Source organism: Echinops telfairi, unplaced genomic scaffold (genome assembly GCF_000313985.2).
Source record: "Echinops telfairi isolate 266 unplaced genomic scaffold, ASM31398v2 ScPeMD7_70;HRSCAF=299, whole genome shotgun sequence".
Taxonomy (NCBI): Eukaryota; Metazoa; Chordata; class Mammalia; order Afrosoricida; family Tenrecidae; genus Echinops; species Echinops telfairi.
In genome coordinates this window covers 29146921-29165736 of record NW_022103968.1, presented here as the reverse complement: position 1 = coordinate 29165736, position 18816 = coordinate 29146921, and the positions used below count along the sequence as shown (strand labels likewise).

The 18816-nt window shown below is 46.4% G+C and overlaps 1 protein-coding gene across 2 annotated transcripts in view; it reads left to right on the top strand.

Moving 5' to 3' along the window:
* ABCC2 (ATP binding cassette subfamily C member 2) overlaps positions 1 to 18816 on the top strand; it is a 63747-nt gene that overhangs the window by 1474 nt on the left and 43457 nt on the right. Inside the window, exons 2-9 of one of the 2 annotated variants that reach the window (XM_004700999.2) lie at positions 4252 to 4425; positions 8864 to 8989; positions 11371 to 11505; positions 12065 to 12166; positions 12642 to 12697; positions 13483 to 13717; positions 15664 to 15830; positions 16701 to 16878. In XM_004700999.2, the coding sequence (XP_004701056.2) occupies positions 4252 to 4425; positions 8864 to 8989; positions 11371 to 11505; positions 12065 to 12166; positions 12642 to 12697; positions 13483 to 13717; positions 15664 to 15830; positions 16701 to 16878 (1173 nt within the window). Of the gene's footprint in view, positions 1 to 4251; positions 4426 to 8863; positions 8990 to 11370; positions 11506 to 12064; positions 12167 to 12641; positions 12698 to 13482; positions 13718 to 15663; positions 15831 to 16700; positions 16879 to 18816 lie in introns of those variants that run through there. The other variant, XM_045291307.1, reaches the window with a different exon arrangement.

Sequence of the window (18816 nt, the reverse complement as noted above, 5' to 3'; positions counted from 1 at the left end):
AATGGCTACAAGGAGAAAAGGGGTGGTGGTGTCCCAGTTTCAGGCAGGGAAAGCAGGTGACACTGTGGTGCTTTTAAGCCAACTAATCCCAAGGATGGTTGGGTACAAAGTAGGAGCTAGTTGGGCAGGGGAGGGAGAACAAAGAGGGATGAAGTGATGGAACCAGAAAAGATGGGGAAATCAAAGGTAAAAGAAAAGATCACCTTCAAAATAATTATAGAAAGCTGAGTATGACACAGCAGTTCTCTGTACATAGTACAGTCCTTCTTGGTCTGGAAGCCTCACCTGGAGACTTCGTAGAAATTCAAAGTCTCCGGCACATCCAAATGGACGGCATCAGAAACTCCAGAAGTGGTCCTACACACCTGCGTTTGAACAAGCCCTCCAGCTGCTGCAAGTGGAACCCCCTATTGAAGGGATAACACTGAGATCCAGGGGTAAAGCAATAAGAGAAGTCCGTCAGTGGCCATCATTTCTCAGTAAAACGGATTTCATCGGGGGCATGTCTAGCTGATCGGTCGCAGAGGAAGAGGTTGAAGAGGAATGGGGCAGCGTTGAACAGTGGCAAAGATGCAACACAATATTGGAAAGTGGCTTGCCCAACAGGTCTCCGATGTCTCTCTCTGTAGAAACCTCCCTCAGAGGAGTCTGGATCCTCAGAAGGTGGACTTTCAACAAGACAGCATTCGAAAAGGTTCTGATGAATACTACCATCGATTCATTAGTTGCTTGAAAGATATTCTTTTCTCACTAAGGTCCTTTTGAGGGCAAGAGACAAAAAGATTTGAGAAGACTCTTCTTTGAAATGCATCTGCTTCATTTCCCTTGAAGACTAACGGCAATTTGGGCAATGAAAGAGATTCACATGGCTCCCTGAAGTTGTTTTTTCGGTTTGTTCTCTGAGAGGAGCCAGGATGAGATGGCAAAATATCTGAGCAGCACGTCTCATCTCAGGCAGGACTTGGGCCCCAAAGCCTGATGGGCAGGACTTAGCTATCATAGGAAGACAGGGCCTCATTGGCCCGATGACTGAGAAAGCTCTCGAGGAATTATCTGTCAGAACTCCCTGGTCATGGCCCCTCAATCTTTTCTTTAGATTCTGTCCACACAGTTGTGCCAAAAAATGACAGAAGCCTCCTAGACCTCACCAGACACTTCACAGGATTGGTTTACTGGCTTTTTAAGAGCTCAGAGTCATAATCTCATTGCCCAAATCAGTCTACTTGCCTAATATAATTCAAAAAAGAAAATGTTCTACGTCTTAGATGGGTATGGTATCTGATATCTTAAAAGCTACCATTGTTAGCTTCTCTTGGAACACAAGAGAATGCAGAAAAGCAAGGGTCAAAGAAGAAACTAGCCTCTGTGAGCCACCATGGCCTCTTACAGCCCGAGACCAGAAGACATGGCTATCATTCTGACCAGGCCCGTAGTAGAAGACCCAGCTAGAACGGGAGAAAAAAGCTCAGATTCTCAGAAAAGGCCAGACCTATGGGACCAATCAGGACCAGAGGAACTCCTGAGACCGCCATCCTAAGTTACACTTCGAACTTGGAACGGAAGCAGCTCCCCGGCGCCACCTTTCCGCCAAATAACACTGGCCAACACATATTTTGGTACCTCAAATGGTAGACCTGCTGGTTCAAAATATGGCACCAGTTGTCCCCTGATCATTCTAGTTCTTGAGATCCAGAACATATACCATATAGTGCTCTTCACTCTGCTTGCCACTGAACAAAAATCAGGATCTTTTAATGTAGTGTTAGCTAGCCTGAGGTAGAGGAAGTGTACACTGGATTTATTTAGTTTGTGTTTTACGAAGCACTTAGGTCAAGTTGTACTTCACACGGTGTCCTTTCAGCCCAGATATATTTGAACAGTGCAAATTACATGAGCTACGAGTTCTCCCAAGTATCACTTCACCTTTATTAGGAACTGAATAGCAGGCAGTTCCAATTTGCTAGCTTAAGAAGGGGGCTAGAAATGACTGTGCAATCAGTAAGGAGCCCTGACCGAGTAGCGGTTATGCGTTTGACTGCAAGCCACAAGAGCAGCTATTCAGCTCACCAGTTGCTCTGTGAGAGAGAGATGCGATTTTCTGCTCCTACTAAGAGGTACCTCCTCTGAAACCCACAGGCGCTCCGCTCAGCCTTACAGGGTTGCCACGAGTCATGATCCACTTATTGGTAATAGGCTAAAGGCAAGAAACAGATTCAAATGTCCTGAAACTCGAAATGAGTCCAAGCCCTTGATTAAAATTAGCATCTGCTCCAGTCTTGTAAGATGGCACAGCTTCGCCGCTTGCTCACAGAAACGCTTTAAAGCTAGACTTTTTCTTTTAAGAAGCTTGGAGTCAACCTCACTTCTGAATCATTTAACATGAATTATCCAGCGACTTCTATAGGTTAAAATATGGTCTGAAGTGTTTGGGCCATAATTTGAAGAGGTAAAATGTAGACCTTCAAAATATTTATGAAGTCTTACATTTTCAACACTCCTTCCTCACACCTTCCACATAGGTAACTTTAAATTTCCCTTCTTTCTTTCCCACTCTTCTATCACCCTGTTGGACACTACAACGTGTAGTCTCTGTATGTATCGCACAGCCTCCCACACCCCAAAGAAAAACCCACAGTCATCTACGTAATTCAATAAAAACTCATAGTGACCTCGAGGATTGAGAAGAACTGTCCCATTTGTGTTTCTAAACCTTTACATCTTTTAAAGGCTGCAGAGTGACTGGTGGACTCGAACTTCTGACCTTATGACTGGCAGCTCCATGCAAAACCAAGTAGCCACCATGGGTCCATATGCAGTTTCCCTCGGAAGTCCCTTAATGCCTACTTCTTTTAAAAATATTTCTGACCTTTTAAACTTTATTCAGTAATTTGTGTCTGAAGCCTTCTCGTACTTAAAAGTATGATGATAAATTAATAAAGTAGTATAACTTAGTAGCTGGAAATATAGTGGAACAACGTATCTAAGAAACTAGAGCCGATGAGTTCTGTCTAATGGATTTCTTGGAGTCAGCACCCCAGATCACCGCAGGGACAGACCTCAAGGCAAAGATACCAAGGAAAAAATGTTTGTTGCTGTTGCCCTGGGTAAATACATAGGCTAATACAATAAACAACATCACCTCTAGGCAATGTGCTTCCTTAAATGATCAACTGTCCAGACCAAACAGTCAATATTTACCCAAAGCCAAAATGTGACAGCAGGGAGTGTCAGAGAAGCTCGATGAGTGGATTTACCGCATCCGCTTTCGCCTAAAACATGATCACATTTTAAAAATAATCAAGAACAAACAGAACCCTTCAAAAATTATTTATAGGAAGAAAAAAATGTACTCTCGCATGGTTTAGATGTAAGAGCTGGTGTCCCCTACCCCAGCCCACAAGACCCTTCCATTGATTGCAAAATGACAAGAGCCGGAGACAGTCTGTCTCTGTCCACCAGTGTTGTTGCTGCGCTTGCACCCAAGCTGGTGAGGCCTCCTTAGGGTTTACATATAACTGTCCCAGGGCAAGGGGCAGGAAGGGGTAACCCTCTGAGTAAGGTAGATCCAGGCTTTCTTCTGCTTATGTACTAATCTGAAGTGAGCAATTTCAGTTTGGGACCACATCAAAGATTCTGCGAAGTGGAGGTGGCCTCTCTCTCTCTCTCCCAGTCAATCCCACACCACCTTTCTACAGAATCAAAGCCTCTTTTCAAAGTTGCAATCCCTGCTTGGGTCAGAGTACGCAGAAATTTACCACAGATTAATAAGTAAGCACAACCAAGGCCGTATTTATCCTGCTTGTTGGGTAATCTGCCCCCTGGCTGTAAGAGACTACATTTCATAGTGTGCCAAGTCTTCAGTCTATCTGGAGCCGACATATTTGAACGGGGGCTGGTGAGGTCGACCAGTACAGACAACCCTTCCTCCCTTTGGACTGAGGAATGGTTCATCAGCTCCTGACCGCTTGGCAAATGCAGTGGTGAAATGTACTCAGGCTCACAGAAAACTCCGGAGTCAAGTCCGGGAATCAGGTTTTTCCAGCTTAGATTGACTAGAAAAGCCGCCCACCGCAATCAGGGAGGGGATTCGGATAATAAGATCGCTGAGGGAGTAGAACTAGAGGTGGATATGGATCGGAGGTAAACTTGTCCCATAGCAGTTGGAGGATGTTGGGGGATGGTCTTTGTTGTTTGCCTGTTTTTGCTTTTAAAGTGCATGTTTCCAATATTCCTTTATTTTCAATCCCCCAGAATGCCTCGTACCTGGATAGTCCGGAGGCTGACCTGCCCCTTTGCTTTGAGCAAACAGTGTTGGTGTGGATCCCCCTGGGCTTCCTTTGGCTACTGGCCCCATGGCAGCTTCTTCACATATATAAATCCAGGACCAAGAAATCTTCTGTAACCAAACTCTACCTTGCAAAGCAGGTATGGTAATCTCACCATTTCCTACCTCTAATGTTGGGTGCACCACAGAGGGGTTTTCTTAGTCTTTAAAGTGTTCTTCTCTATGTCTGGAACTCTTTCCCAGTCGCTGCTGTCTCTGGGAGAAGAATGCTCTAAGTGTCCCTCTACCCGCTTTCTCGGGGCCACTTTTCTTTTTGCATCAGAACACCAAAACCCAACCCAACCCACTGCCGTTCAGTGGACCCAACACACAACCACCCTCTCAGACTGCTCCCCAAGACGTTGGAGACTGTCAATCTGTATGGAAATGACCCCTCATCTTTCTAACATGCAGCAGCTGGTAGAGTCTAACCACCAACCTCATGATCCCACCAGAGCTCCTCAGCAGAAGAATGTGGTTAAATGTTGAGGTAGTTAGTTTATTGTGCCAACCTGGTCAACAAACACATGCGGGGTTAACTGAAGGGCGGAGGGATAAATGGCTCAGTGAGTTCTCAGGTCCCTTGCTTTCTGATGGTCCGACCAGGGTGCAGCTGCCTTAGCCAGTTCCCTGCTTTAGCTGGTAAGGCTCATTTCCTGTGAGACATACCTGAGGAGAAGCCACATGGACCTACTCAGATGCAGCCCTGGGTGCTGGGGCAGCTGTGTGGAGACCCTGCCAGCACTGAGATGCTTACACACTCACTGATCCGGCTTTCCTCCTGCAGTCGGCATCATTGCATCTGTTTTGTGAGATGGAGGAGGACTGTGTGGATTAGTGTTGGACATATGAGTTAATGTTGGACTTGTGGGCTTGGGCAGCACTGGGTTGGGATGTTTTCTTGATGTGCCCTTAACCTTTACATAAAACTCTTTTATACATATGAGTTTCTGTGGATTTGTTTCTCTAAAGTCCCCAGACTAGCACCCATGCCATTGGGTTGGTTCTGACTGATAGCAGCCTTATTACAAGAGAGGAAAACACTGCCTGGTCCTGAGCCCTCCTGGCAATTGTTCTTACGTTTGAGCCCATCAGTGCAGCCCCTGTGTCCATCATCTTGTCCAAAGTCTTCCTCTGTTTTCACTGGCCCTCTACTTTCCCAAACACGATGTCCTTCTCCAGGGACCAGTTTCTCCTGATAAGTCCAACGTATGTGAGGTGACGTCTCACTATCCTTGCCATGAGGGAGCATTCTGGGTGTACTCCTTCCCAGGCAACTGTTTCTTTCGGCAGTCCATGCTTGTTAGGTCTTCCTTATTCAGTGTCCCACTTTCACGTGCTGGGGAGGCCATTGAAATACCATAGCTCGGAGAGGATTGAAAATTCCGTGGCTTGGATCCAGCCCACCTTTGCCCTTAAAGTAATATCCTTGCTTTCCAACTCCTTGAGGAGGTCTTGTGCAGACGTTTTCCCCAGTGTGATGCGTCGCATGATCTCTTGACCGCTGTGTCCATGAGCATTGGTGTTTGGATCCAAGCAAGACGAAAGGCTGGCAATGGCAGTCTTTTCTCTGTTGACCATGATTACGGTCCATTTGTGAGGATTTTGGCCTTGTTTGCATTGAGTTGTAACCCATCCTGGAAGCTGCAATAAGAGTCACACTCACTGCCATTGAGTCAATGCCAACTCATAGCGACCCCGTCGGACAGGGTCAAACCGCCCCTGGGAGACTCTGAGACCGTCGCTCTTTATGGGAGCAGACAGCCCTGTCTTTCTCCCTCAGAGCCTGGTGGGTTTGAACTGCTGACCTTTCAGAGAGCAGCCTACTACCAAACCACCATGTCACCGGGGTTGCTTGCACGGAGGAAAGTGACTCTCTGTGGATGTTGGCTTCCAGTGAAAAAAAGGAGCTGATCGGTCAAACGGTCTTTTCAGCCTTTGAAAAGCCAACCTTGAAAAACTTGCCCTGCCACAGACCTAATGACTCAGGAGAGGGCAATTCCGTTGGCACTGACATGGGGTGACAATGAATCATACAACGTGAACTCTGCACCATGTGTGACCTTTGAACCAGGCCGCATCACATCGGTTCTGTTTTCCGTATCCATTGGTCTTTCATTAAGTCCAGAAGATCTCCCTGTGAAGGAGAGAAGGATCCGTGGGTACAGTGACTTGCCTGAGTAGAGAGACGAATGGGCAGGAGAACGAGGAGAGGAGCCCCTTAACTGCCGGCCCTAATTAACTCCGGAGGAGCTTGTATAGCCATTGCATGCATTCACTCTCTGCTGCTTCCCACTCGATTTTTTTCCTTACCTGTCCTGAACTGTAGGCAAGTGTGTTAGTCTGGGTACTCTGCCCCCTGGACAACCTCCAAAGACTTTGCCTTGAAGGTCTTTGTCATGTGTTGTTTCCCCACCCCCACCTTATAGTAGAGGTCTCATGCAGTATTTGTCTACTCGTGATTGGCTGATATCACTCATTGTAAAGATTTCCATGTCCATTCAGGCCAGGGGGTGCTTTGTGGTTTTAGTTTTTGTTTGTTTTTTGCGGTGCCTAGTGTTCCGTCATGTGTGTGTGTACCAAGGTTTCTCTATCCGATCTTCTACTGATGCCCATTTGGGTTGTTTCGATTTTCTTGCTGTTGTGAACAGTGCTGAAATGAACACAGGTGTGCCTTTGTCTGCAGGTGCTATGGCTCTTGCTTACTTAGGAAGATGACTGGATGGTAGGGAATTTCTCTTCCCGGTTGTTTGAAGTAGCGTCACATGACTTTCTACAGTGATTGCATGTCGTGTAGGAGGGTTTCACTCTCTCCATACCCTCTGGTCTCTGGGGAGATTTTTGTTGTTGTTTTTGAAGTGGGCTGTCATTGTCAGTGTGAGGTGGTTTCTCCTTACCGCTTTGATTTGGAGTACTGAGCCTATGGTGGTCTGGGTCCCCTTTCATTGGACACCCACTAAGCCAGGGGTCCCACCCAAGGTCCAATGACTACCATTTGCACACTTGGGGTGACCATCCTTTGCTTCCTCTCCCATCAGGTACAGATTTGAGATAGGGCCCAGTTCATTCAGTTGGGCTTCCAGGTTGAGTGCTCCTGGTGTGGCCCTTAGCGGGAGATGTTGTGTTGCTTGTAAGGCCAGTGTCTAAAGTTGTCATAGTGCTTAGTCCGTGGTGTGGTTCCCCCAGGGTTGGGTAGAAACCTATTTGTAGTGTCTACTCAGGACATAGAATGGGGCTTAGTCTCCCCTTAGGTTCCCTACAATTATTGTTTTAGCATCCCTTTCAGACGTGAGGTTGCCCCCCTCCCCCATTTTCCCACCATACCCACCAACAGGAACATCAGTGCCTTCTCTGGAAAGTAGACGCTCCCCTCCCCTGGTCTTCACTTGGTTTTCCAGTAAGGTTCTCCTCTCCTTCCCGTGGAGGGACGGTTGACTTGTCTCAGTGTTGCCCAGCATCAAGCGAATGTTCTTCTCCCTTTCCCTCCTTCTTGATGGAGTTCACCCAGCCAAGGTGAGGCCTCCTCTTTGAGGTGGCTCTTATAAAGCTCACATAAGGCAGGGGATGGATGGTTCATGGCCATAGGGAGACTTTCTACCTATTTGGGAATTCGTCTCTAAGATTTAATTAGTGTACCCATACAATAGCTGTCCTTTGGGGAGGGACTAACTTCACTCAGTATAATGGGTTCCAGGTCCGTCCAGGTCAGGCGGTGTTTCTTGCTTTCACCCTTGTTCTGGGGACACCGAGTATCCCATTGTGTGTATGTACCAGACTTTATGTATCCATTGCTCCACAGACGGGGTTTTTTATTGTTTCCATCTTTTTGCTGTTACGGAAAGTGCTGCGATACACATGGATGTGCCTATATCTGTTTGTGCTCTCTTCTTTATTTCTTTCGGGTATATACCAAGTAGGGAGATGGCAGGATCGTAACGTATTCCTATTTGCATTTGTTTAAGGACACGCCCTACTGTTTTCCCTAGTGATGTACAATTCTTCAACCCCACCAGCAATGTATGAGCATTCTGATGTCTCCACATCATCTTCAGCATTTATTATTTGCCGTTTTTTTTCATTGCTATGAGTGTTGGTGTGAGATGGTGTCTCATCATCACTTGAAGTTGCATTTCTCTTATAGCTAGTGAACGTGAGCATTTCTTCATAGGATTGTTGGTTGCCTGGATGTCATCTTTAACAAATTGTCTAGTCATGTCTTGTGCCCACTTTTTGATTGAGTTACTTGTGTTTTTCTTATTAAGATGTTGTCATTTTCTATCGATTTTTGAAATTAGCTCTAGATCCGATACATTAATGTTAACTATTTCCCCCCAAATCTTTGGGTTTTCTTTTGACTCTTTTAATGAAACCTTTTGATGTACATAATGTTGTGTTTTTAGAAAGTCCCAGTCTTCTGCTTAGCGTATGAAGTGTGAATTTTTTTTCATTATGTACTGTCTTAGGGCACTCAAGTTTGTCCCTAATTTTTCATTGATGGTACTTATGGTTCTAATAGTGTTTTTTTCCTCCCCTTCTCAGGTGCTTGTTGGATTTCTTCTAATTCTAGCAGCCATAGAGCTGGCCTTTGTACTCACAGAAGATTCTGGACAAGCCACAGTCCCTGCCATAAGATACACCAATCCAAGTCTCTACCTGGCTACATGGGTAAGACCTCTCTCACCACTTTCGGCCTGTTTACCTTCTCTCTACCTGGAATCTTCCAGCTGAAAAGTACTCTTTGGGCATGAAATTAAGGCCAAATTCATTTTTGAAAAGCCGAAAGAACCATCTAATACAGTCTTACATCATCCATTTAGAACCTGAAGCAAAGGCTAAGTGACTTGCCTTAGGCTTATCATTAGTTGGTGATAGAGCTGAGGTTAAGGTAAACTCTTTCAATAACTGACCCATTGTTCATTCTGCTCTACTCTTATGTCTTTCCTGTCTTTTGAGGGCACTGTGAAAAGACAAAGCTAGGTTAGAAGGGGGTGAAGCTAAGCCTACAAATTATAACTCTTCAACCTCTTTTGAACATTAATTTATAACCTTTTCCCCTAGGATTAAGTATCAGTTTTAAAGAATAAGATGTATCTCTTATGTCCTTGTATTTTACTGTATAAGGATCATAGATCAGATCTAGGTTTCTTGATGCAAAATAAGTTTTAAATACTATAAATATGATTTTTAATGGTGATTTCTAATTGGTGTTTCTAGTCAGTGGAGTCTAAAATTGTTGCTTTAAATCCTGTGCCAGAAACTGCTATCTTTCCTGTAGACATGTAGGCCCTGCACAGTATTTGTAGGAACAATGGCGGGCCTGTCAGGTAAGTGTTAGACTGTTCACCACAATGTCAGTGGTTCAAACCCACCAGTCACTCTGCAAGAGAAAGGTGAAACTTTCTGCTCCCATAAAGACGTACAGCCTCTGAAACCCTAGACAGGGTCACCATGAGTCAGAATCGATTTCAGGGCAATGGGTTGGTCTCTTATTTATAAAGGTTTTATTAAACAAAAGTTTAATTCAGTGCCCTTATTTTAAAAGAAGAAAATAGCACATCGAAATCTTGATTTCCAACCATTTTTGAGAAATCAGAACATCTGGCATCCATGAGTCTACATTCCCACAGGGCTGTAGTCAGCTGGGACTGAGTAACAGGTGCTCAACCCAGGCTCTACCCTCTCCTCTTCATGGAAGAACCTTACCTGCCTTGACTTGGAACCAGGTTTTATTTGCTATTGCTGTGCAGAACAAGCAACGAGGGGTCGAGGGAGTGTGTTCCGGAGCCAGCTCACACATCTCTTCCCAACGCTGGGTTTCGTGACACCATTTAGAGCCTGAAATCTGCCCTGGTGGGAGAGTTGATAGATGCTGGTTCAGGTGCCCTCGCGTCCGTTCCAACTTATAGAGATGCCAGGCACAAGAGCACAAAATGCCCTGTTGGTGTAGAAGCTTATATATTAGCCTGCTAACCGCAAGGTTAACAGTTCGAGCCTACCAGCTGCTCCTCTAGAGAAAAACAAGGCTTTCTGCTCCCGTGAAGAGCTACAGCCTTGGAAAACCACAGGGGCAGTTCTGCTCTGCCCTGTAGCCTCACGAGGAGTCAGAAAGGACTGATGGCAGTGGGTCACTTATGCTAGGAACATAGGCAAACCACAGCATTGGTCTTTTCAGTGCACTACTGAGGCTTTTCATTAACTGTATCTAAGAGAGATCATCCGAGGCAAAATTTTAATTTGAATTGCTTAGTTGGAAATGAGAAAAGGTTGGTAGTTCAGCAAGGGAGGGGAAAAAGAGGAATTGATACCAAGGGCTCAAACAGAAAGTGAATGTTTAGAAAGTAATGATGGCAACATATGTACAAGTATACTTGATATAATGGATGTGTGGATTGTTGTAAGAGCTAAAGAGTCCCCAATAAAATGATCTTTTAATTTAAAAAAAGTTGGCAGTTCAAACTCTGGGATGCCTCGGTGGACAGATCTGGGGTCTTCTTCTAAGCGGCCACGGTCTTGAGAAACCCTGCCCATGTGGGGTCAAATGAATCAGAGCTTCCTTGATGGCTAATGACACAGCAACAAGTCTGGTACTGTTTTAAAGCCAGGGCACCTGTCCATCAGAATCTGCCTCTTCTACTCAACAAGGAGAGTGCCCGAAACTCATTTCCTGGGGTCTTCAAAAGGCTTTCATTCTGGCTCCCAAGCTAATTCCATGAGAATGCAGACGGTGATCCTCCAAGGTCCCAGAGGAGCATGGGGCCACTGAAAGGGGCCATCGATGGTATCAGGGAGGAAACCTGCAATTCGACATCTGTGTGTTCTCTGCCTGGTCAGAGTATGAGAGGGTTTTAAAATGTTTGTGGACAAATTCTATCCTCTCTCGATTCCATTTCTCCACGAACTTTTTGAAGCCCCTAGTAGTTCCCAGAGGGTCCTCTCCCAGCCCCTGCCCCAGCCCATTTCGCTTTGTCTGATCTCCAACAGCCTTATCACCCTCTGTATTGGTTAGTGACCCCGGTCTTCAGAGCTTGATGTGCATGTTTCTCCAGCTCCTGGTTTTGCTGATCCAGCACAGTAGGCGATGGTGTCTACAAAAGAACTCCTGGTTCCTGACCATCTTCTGGATTCTTTCGCTTCTCGGTGGCACTTTCCAACTTCAAACTCTCATCCGGGCACTCTTACGGGTAAGAACCAACGAGAGAGTGACATCAAGCGGTAGTGCTGGGCAACTGCTGAATTGGAGCAAGTGGCATGACGTAGGGTGGGCTTGAGGGTGGACCTGCTTTGAGGGGATTTGCTCTGACTTTAGCTTTATTATATCAGAAGAACAAACGCAGGCGTGTTGGAATAAGTACGGCCAGAATGCTCCTTGGAAGCTAAAAAGGCAGGACATGGTCTCACAGACTCACCCTTCGGAGGAGGTGCCATCCAGAGAGACTAGCCCCTAGAAAAAGACATGCTTCGTGAAGTGGAGGGTTAGTGAAGGAGAGAAAGCCCTTCAGTGAGGCTGACTGGCCCCGAGGCTGCAAGGAGCCGCTCAAAGGGAACAATTGTGAGGGTGGTGCAGGACCGGGTAGTGTTTCATGCTGTTGCATTTAGGATCGGCTATCAGTCAGAACTGACTCCACAGCACTTCACAACAACAACACACTCACACATACCCACACATTGCTAAACGTAGAGAGAGAGAGATTTAACTTGAGTAAAAGACTCATTTGCTCTCTGTATTCTTTTCTTCCTTAGGACGATTCTAACCTGACCTACTCCTGCCTGTTCTTCATCTCGTACGCATTCCAGTTCCTGGTCTTGATCCTTTCATCGTTCTCAGAAAACACCTCATCAAATGTGAGGCCTTAAATATGCTCGCCTAGTATCATACTTAATTCAGTGGTCTCTGGACAACTCACACTTTGAAATGCCTCGGTCTCACGGAGCCTGGCATCAGGTGGCACAGATTACTTAATAGGAAATAGGAGGGTAAATATAACAACTTTGCCATTGACCTACCCATCTTCAACAGGACCAATTGATTCATACATCTATGCCAGCAAATCATATTATCATTCCACTAGTGACCTGAGCAACACATGGGGTCGCCCCGAGTCACATTGAGTTGACAGTTGCTCGGGTTTGGGTTTGGTTTTGGCTTTGGTTGGCTGACCTGATAGCTCCCAATTAAATGTCTGTTGACCAACCGACTTCAACATCATAGCTAGCTTCTACCACCTCCTATCTAGCCCAACCAGTCTCTGATTTTTAGAGTCCCACAGCGTTTCCATTTCCAATTGATTTACTTTCTAATTTTTTGTGTGTCTTGCAGAATCCATCAACCACGGCTTCATTTCTGAGTAGTATTTCCTTTAGTTGGTATGACAGGTAGGAAATGGCTAGGTTGTCTAGACCCTGCCCCACCTCACGCTTCTGTAAATGATGAAAAGCATCATTTTCAAAAACCAACCAAACAAATCCTCCTGTGGCCTCAATTTCTCCTCCACTTAGTTCGCATCACAGAACACTAGAGGTCAACTTAGCTTAGCCCCTGCGTTGGACAGGTGGGATGCTGAAGAGGGGATGAAGAGGGATTTACACTTGGCAGTCTGGGGTTCCACAGAAGTAAAGAAAGGAGGCAGTAGGCTGGGAAAGGGGATGACCCGGGGACAGGCAAGGTGGTTGAGTGCCTGCATTCATATTAGCAAGGCTAAAATCCAGTTAGAAATTCATTAAAATAATCGTGCAACTTATGTTTCCCTGATCTGGAGAGACAGTGTGCAGGCAGACACCAGGTCTACTCCACTTCTTAAGCCCATCATAGGAGCACTTCCCACAGATGCCTGAGCGGCAGAGAGGCAGCCAGCGTGAGAGGAGGAAAAGGCAGGAGGAGAGGGTGTGGTGATCTTTTGACCCTTAATTTGGTCTTGTCCCTTCTCCTTCCCTTCTGGTCTTTTCCACCTTGGTCACCTCTCCTCACTTCCTTTTCTCCTCTCCCTAATCCTTTCTCAAATTTAAAGGGGCAGGGGGTGGGGGCTGGAGGAAGTGAGAAATCCCATCCCTTGTCCCTTCACCCCAGATTAGGACCCAGACATGTTTACGTAGAGATGGGGAAGAGCCAGCTCTCTGGTCCAGGCTGGAGGGTCCCAGCTTGTGGATCACTTTTGTTCCAGCGTCATTCTGAAAGGCTACAAGGAACCTCTGACACTTGACGATGTCTGGGATGTCGACGATAGTATTAAAGCCAAGGTCCTAGTCAGCAAGTTTGAAGCGTGCTCCATGGGCAACCTGCGGAAGGCCAGGGAGGCATTCCAGCGACGGAGGCAGAAGTTCTCCCAGAAGAAGCCAGAAGCCAAGCTGCATGGCTTGAACAAGCACCAGAGTCAAAGCCAAGATGTCCTCGTCCTGGTAACTGTCCCTTAAGCCCCTGTGTGATTGTGCTGCTTTGGCTCAGTGTCATCGGAGGTGGTGTCTTTCCGTTTTTACAGCACTCCAGACTTGTCCCGGCATTGACCATCACAGTCTTCGTAGTACCTTAGTCATGGACGGAAGGGAAGGGAGTAGATTGTGCTTGTCTTTCTCCTTGTGGGTGCATTGGACATTTCCCATAACACTTTACTTATTTATTTTTCCATGAAAAGGATACATAGCACCTTAGCATGTACCATAGGAGAATGTATGCCAATCGTTCTGCAGAGTCTGCCCCTTGGTGGGATTTAGCGTTAGCTCCTAAATTGTTTATCCTCTCAAAATGATGTTTTGATCACCATGTGGACCAGAGACCCTTCTGGACACTGGGTCCCAGGAACAAGATTGGAAGGATCGTCAACCTTAGAGAGCCAGAAAATGCACAATAAACCTGACCTGTGTTACTCTCATGACGATCGCTAGGAGAGCTCTAGGTAGATACATGCTACTCAGAAAATAAATGCAGTGTTAGTGGCGTGAAATGTTTAATAGGGTCATCGGGGGGACTTCTCAGCAGAGGCGGCATTTGACCCCAATGTGAGGAAAGTCCGCCAGTAGGACAGTCAGAGGGAGCGTCTTCTCATCAGGGGTACAGGAGGGTGAGGCTGAGCAGGGAACCAAGTCGGTTCTTTCAGACAATTGGAAGGAGGCCCGGGAGCCTCGGGAGAGAGGGGGAGTGCGGCATGAGACCGGATAAGATGAGCAAGGTAGGCAGGAGCTATGGTGCGTAGACGGGTATGGTCCACAGCGGTGAGGAGGCTGGACTTTAAATCTGATGGAGAGAGAGTGGAAGGTTTAGGGCAGAGGAGTATTGTGATCTGATTATATTTGTTAAAGACTCCTAAACTAAAAAAAGAAAAGACAGACATCAATAAGTGGCCCAGATATCAGAAATCTAGGGCACTAACAATGACTAATAAAATCGCTCACCGAGAACAATAAGCAAAAGCACGTGCTTAGACGGCTGTCTAGAAAATGGATGAGTGTGAGGTGAGGTGCAGGTGAGAGGCGGTTGGGCTGGGGCAGTCTTCCAGGTGAGAAAGACAGATTAAAGTCCAGACTGGACACTAGTGGAGAAATGGCAAAGAGGGGTCACTCAGGAGCTAAAATGTGGGGCCCTGATGGGACTCTGGAGCGTGTAATGAGGTCAAAATAGAGGAAGACGAGTGAGTGGAAAAGCTCCCTCAACAGTCACAAGCAGGAAAACAACCACAGCCAAAAGGTTGCTTTGCACACGAGACCTAGTGGCACAGTAATTAAGCACTCAGACTCTAACCTGCCGATGGCTCCACGGGAAAAAGACGGGCAGTCTGCTTCCAGAAGGATGGCCGCCTGGAAAATGACATGGGCCAGTTCTGCTCTATCCTAGGGTCTCTGTGAGTCTGAACCCACTTGACAGCCGTGAGTTTTCAAGGGGTGAGCATCTAACATTGACGTCACCACGGCCGTGCCTGTCACTCGCAAGACTGCCCTCAGCTGCCTACTCAGTCTAAACAACCCCAAATCCATGGCCCTTGAGTTGACTCTGACTCACAGAGACCCTACAGGATGGGTAGAATTGCTCCTATAGGGTTTCAAGACTACCTTTACGAGTGTAGAAAGTCTCCTCTTTTTCCCGAGCTACGGAGTCTACTCTTCGCTTTTGTGTGCCAGTCTCGCCAGTTGAGTTGTCTAATCCAAAATCGATCCCAAGGGTCCGTTAGGAGAGAGGAGACTGGCGGTGGCACCTCTAAGAGTGAACTGGCAGCTGGGCAGTGTTAAAGAGAGCAAACGCCGGACCACGGGAGCGAGGGGGTCCAGAGGCTCACCGCTCTGAAACCGTATCCTGCAGGAGGAGTCTCACGCTACGGAACTCTGTGTGTTGTGTTGTTTGGTTTTATCTCTAGGAAGAAACTAAAAAGAAAAAAAAAGAGGAGTCTGGGGGCACCAAAGATTTTCCCAAGTCCTGGTTGATCAAGAGCCTCTTCAAAACCTTCTACCTGGAACTCCTGAAATCGTTTCTATTGAAGCTAATGTATGACATCCTTGCATTTCTGAATCCTCAGCTGCTGAAGTGAGTCACCAGGTCTTCTGGGTCCTCCCTCTCCCCTCTCCTCCCCCTCCTGCTTGCCCCACCCCACTCCTTTTTTTGATCTTTGTGGATGCAGACAGGAGCTACTTTTCCAATTTCCATTCGAAGATGCTCATGGTTTTCCTCCGCCTTACAGCATTGTCATTGTGAAACGCGCAAGGCAGTTTTAAAGATTTAAGATGATGTTAGACTTTGGCTTCTCTCGTCTCTTTCCTGCCCTCCTAGAAACTCAGAGATTTTGTTGGGAGCTCGTTACTGGGACATGACATTTCGATAGACTGAGCTATGTCCAAGAGGTAGGGCAGCATATCCCAGTAGAGCCTTTGAACATAGTATCTGGAACCTTATCGCCCCCCCACGCCCCCCAAAGTCCATGGAAGTTCAGGTTAATCTTGATAAGACTTAGGAATCCTTTGGCGGCAATGGGATGGACCACCGGGAGGAAGTCCTTCCAACTTATGAAAACACATCTTAATTCCTTTTCAGGCTTTTGTTATCCACAAACCAATTGGCTGGTCCCCCACACCCACCCATAGAGTTCATATACCAAAGTGAGGGGCCACAGCACTGTAGTGGCAGTCACTGGGAGCACTTCCTTCTTCTCATGGCCGCGAGTCATCACGCTGTGCTCTTGCCACTCCCCTCCAAGCAAACGCCAGGGAACCAAGCATACTGTCCCAGGCAGGTACAGCAAGGCAAGAGTGAGGAGCTCAGATTTCCCAAAGAGAGTTGGCCACATTGATGCCACAGGTTACATGGGCACAGGCAGGGAAGATGACCTAGCTGCACACAAGAAGGGGAGGAGCCCTCAGAGGCCTCTCGAGCATCACTTGCTTGATTTTGCTCCGGCAGAATACTCATCTCCTTTGCAAATGATCAGGACGCGTACATGTGGACCGGTTATATCTACTCCATCCTCTTCTTCGCCGTGGCTCTCCTCCAGTCCGTGTGCCTTCAGAGCTATTTTCAGTTATGCTTCATGTTGGGCATGACTGTACGGACAACGGTCATGGCTTCTGTGTACAAGAAGGTAAGCAAAACACACCAGGTATCACCAAGGAGACAGCTCCTTGAAGTATGCCAAGATTGAGGGGAAATCATTGTACTGATATGATGTCATGATAATGATTGTAATGCTATCAAGTATAATGACAATGGATGAGTCTTTGCTTTGGGTCAGTTGTTTTTGTTAAAAGATGTTGCTTTGGAAATGAAAAGGTAAAAAGTGTTTTCAGAGACATGGCGTGGGGATGGGGGGTGGGGCTGAACTCCTGAGAAAAGCTGGCGAGCTGGCCAGCTCTCCCGCCCTACTGACCAGCCTTGAAGGCCCCTCCCATCCTTTCCCTACCTTTCTCCACAAGATGGGAATACCTTGGGAAAGAGTATCAAGTCAGCGAGGAAAAGATGGTCAAAGGTCAGCACTTGAAGGCAGCTTGGTGCATCCATGTTGGTAGGAATACGGTCTGGCCAGTGGCTCTGAGCATGCTCGGAGAGGCGGGGCTCCGTTTCCCCAGGACAGCATTTGTGTCCTGACTGCTGGCTTACCAGCTCCTCTTCTGCCTGCCTTCTTTTAGATCTGTCAGTACGAGTATATTCACTCGCTGAGTTCCGTGGACTTGCAAGTTTATCCATGCCTCTAAGATAATTGGACACATCTTCACTCTAACACATCCTTCTTTTTTCCTTCTTGCTTTCCCCTTACTGTTTCATGAGGGCTTCCTGCCAATGCCTTTGTTTAATACATTTACAGAAATGTTGCAAGAATAGTAATAACCACTCTAGTATACTCTTCATATAGATTGATCTGTTAACACTTGGCTTCATTTGTTTTATTTTTCTTAAATTTTAATAAATCTTTTTTTCCCCCCGGAACTCAAGAGGAAAGCGAATTTTGGGAATGACGAGGGCAACAAATGTATAGGTGTGCTTTACACAATTGTTCTATGTATTGTATGAACCCCAATAAAATGATTAAAAAATAAATCATCTTATTGGGGGATCTTACAGCTCTGATAACAATCCACACATCAATTGTATCAAGCACAACTGTACATATGTTGCCATCTTCATTTCTAAAACATTTTCTTTCTACTTGAGCCCTTGGTATCAGCTCCTCTTTTTTCCCTTTCCTCCCCCACCTCCCACCCTCGTGAACCCTTGATGATTTATAAATTATTTATATTTCATATTTTACATCGTCTGCTGTCTCCCTTCACCCACATTCCTGTTGTTCGTCCCCAACGGGAGCAGTGGGGTGAGGCAGGCGCGGAGGGGTTGTATGTCGACCATTGCGACTGTTCCCCCTTTCTCCCCCATCTCTCCCCACCTTCACCCTGTCCTCATGGTATCACTACTCTCATTATTGGTCCTGAGGGGCTCATCTGTCCTAGATTCTGTGTGTTGAGAGCTTTTATCTGTACCAGTGTACATGCTCTAGTCTAGCCAGATTTTTAAGATAGAACTGGGGTCATGATATTTGGCAGGGTTGGGGTGGGGTGAATTAAAGAACTAGAGTAATGTTGTGTATTTCATCGGTGCTATACTGCACTCTGGCTGGCTCGTTCCTTTCTTGTGACCCTTCTGTGAGGGGATGTCCAATTGTCTGCAGATGGACTTTGGGTCTCCATTCTGACCACTCTCCCTTGTTCATATCGAAATGGTTGTTGTTTTGGGTCTTCTGATGTCTAATACCTGATCCCATTGACACCTCGTGATCACACAGGTTGGTGTGTTTCTTCTATGTGGGTTTTGTTGCTTCCCTGATTGATGGCAGCTTGTTTAACTTAAGGCCTTTAAGGCCCCAGACACTGTATCTTGTAATAGCCAGGCACCATCAGCTTCTTCACCACATTAGCTTATGCACACTTTTTGTCTTCAGTAATCATGTCAGGAAGGTGAGCATCACAGAATGCCAGGTTATTAGAACAAAGTATTTTTGTGTTGAGGGAGGACTTGAGTAGAGACCCAA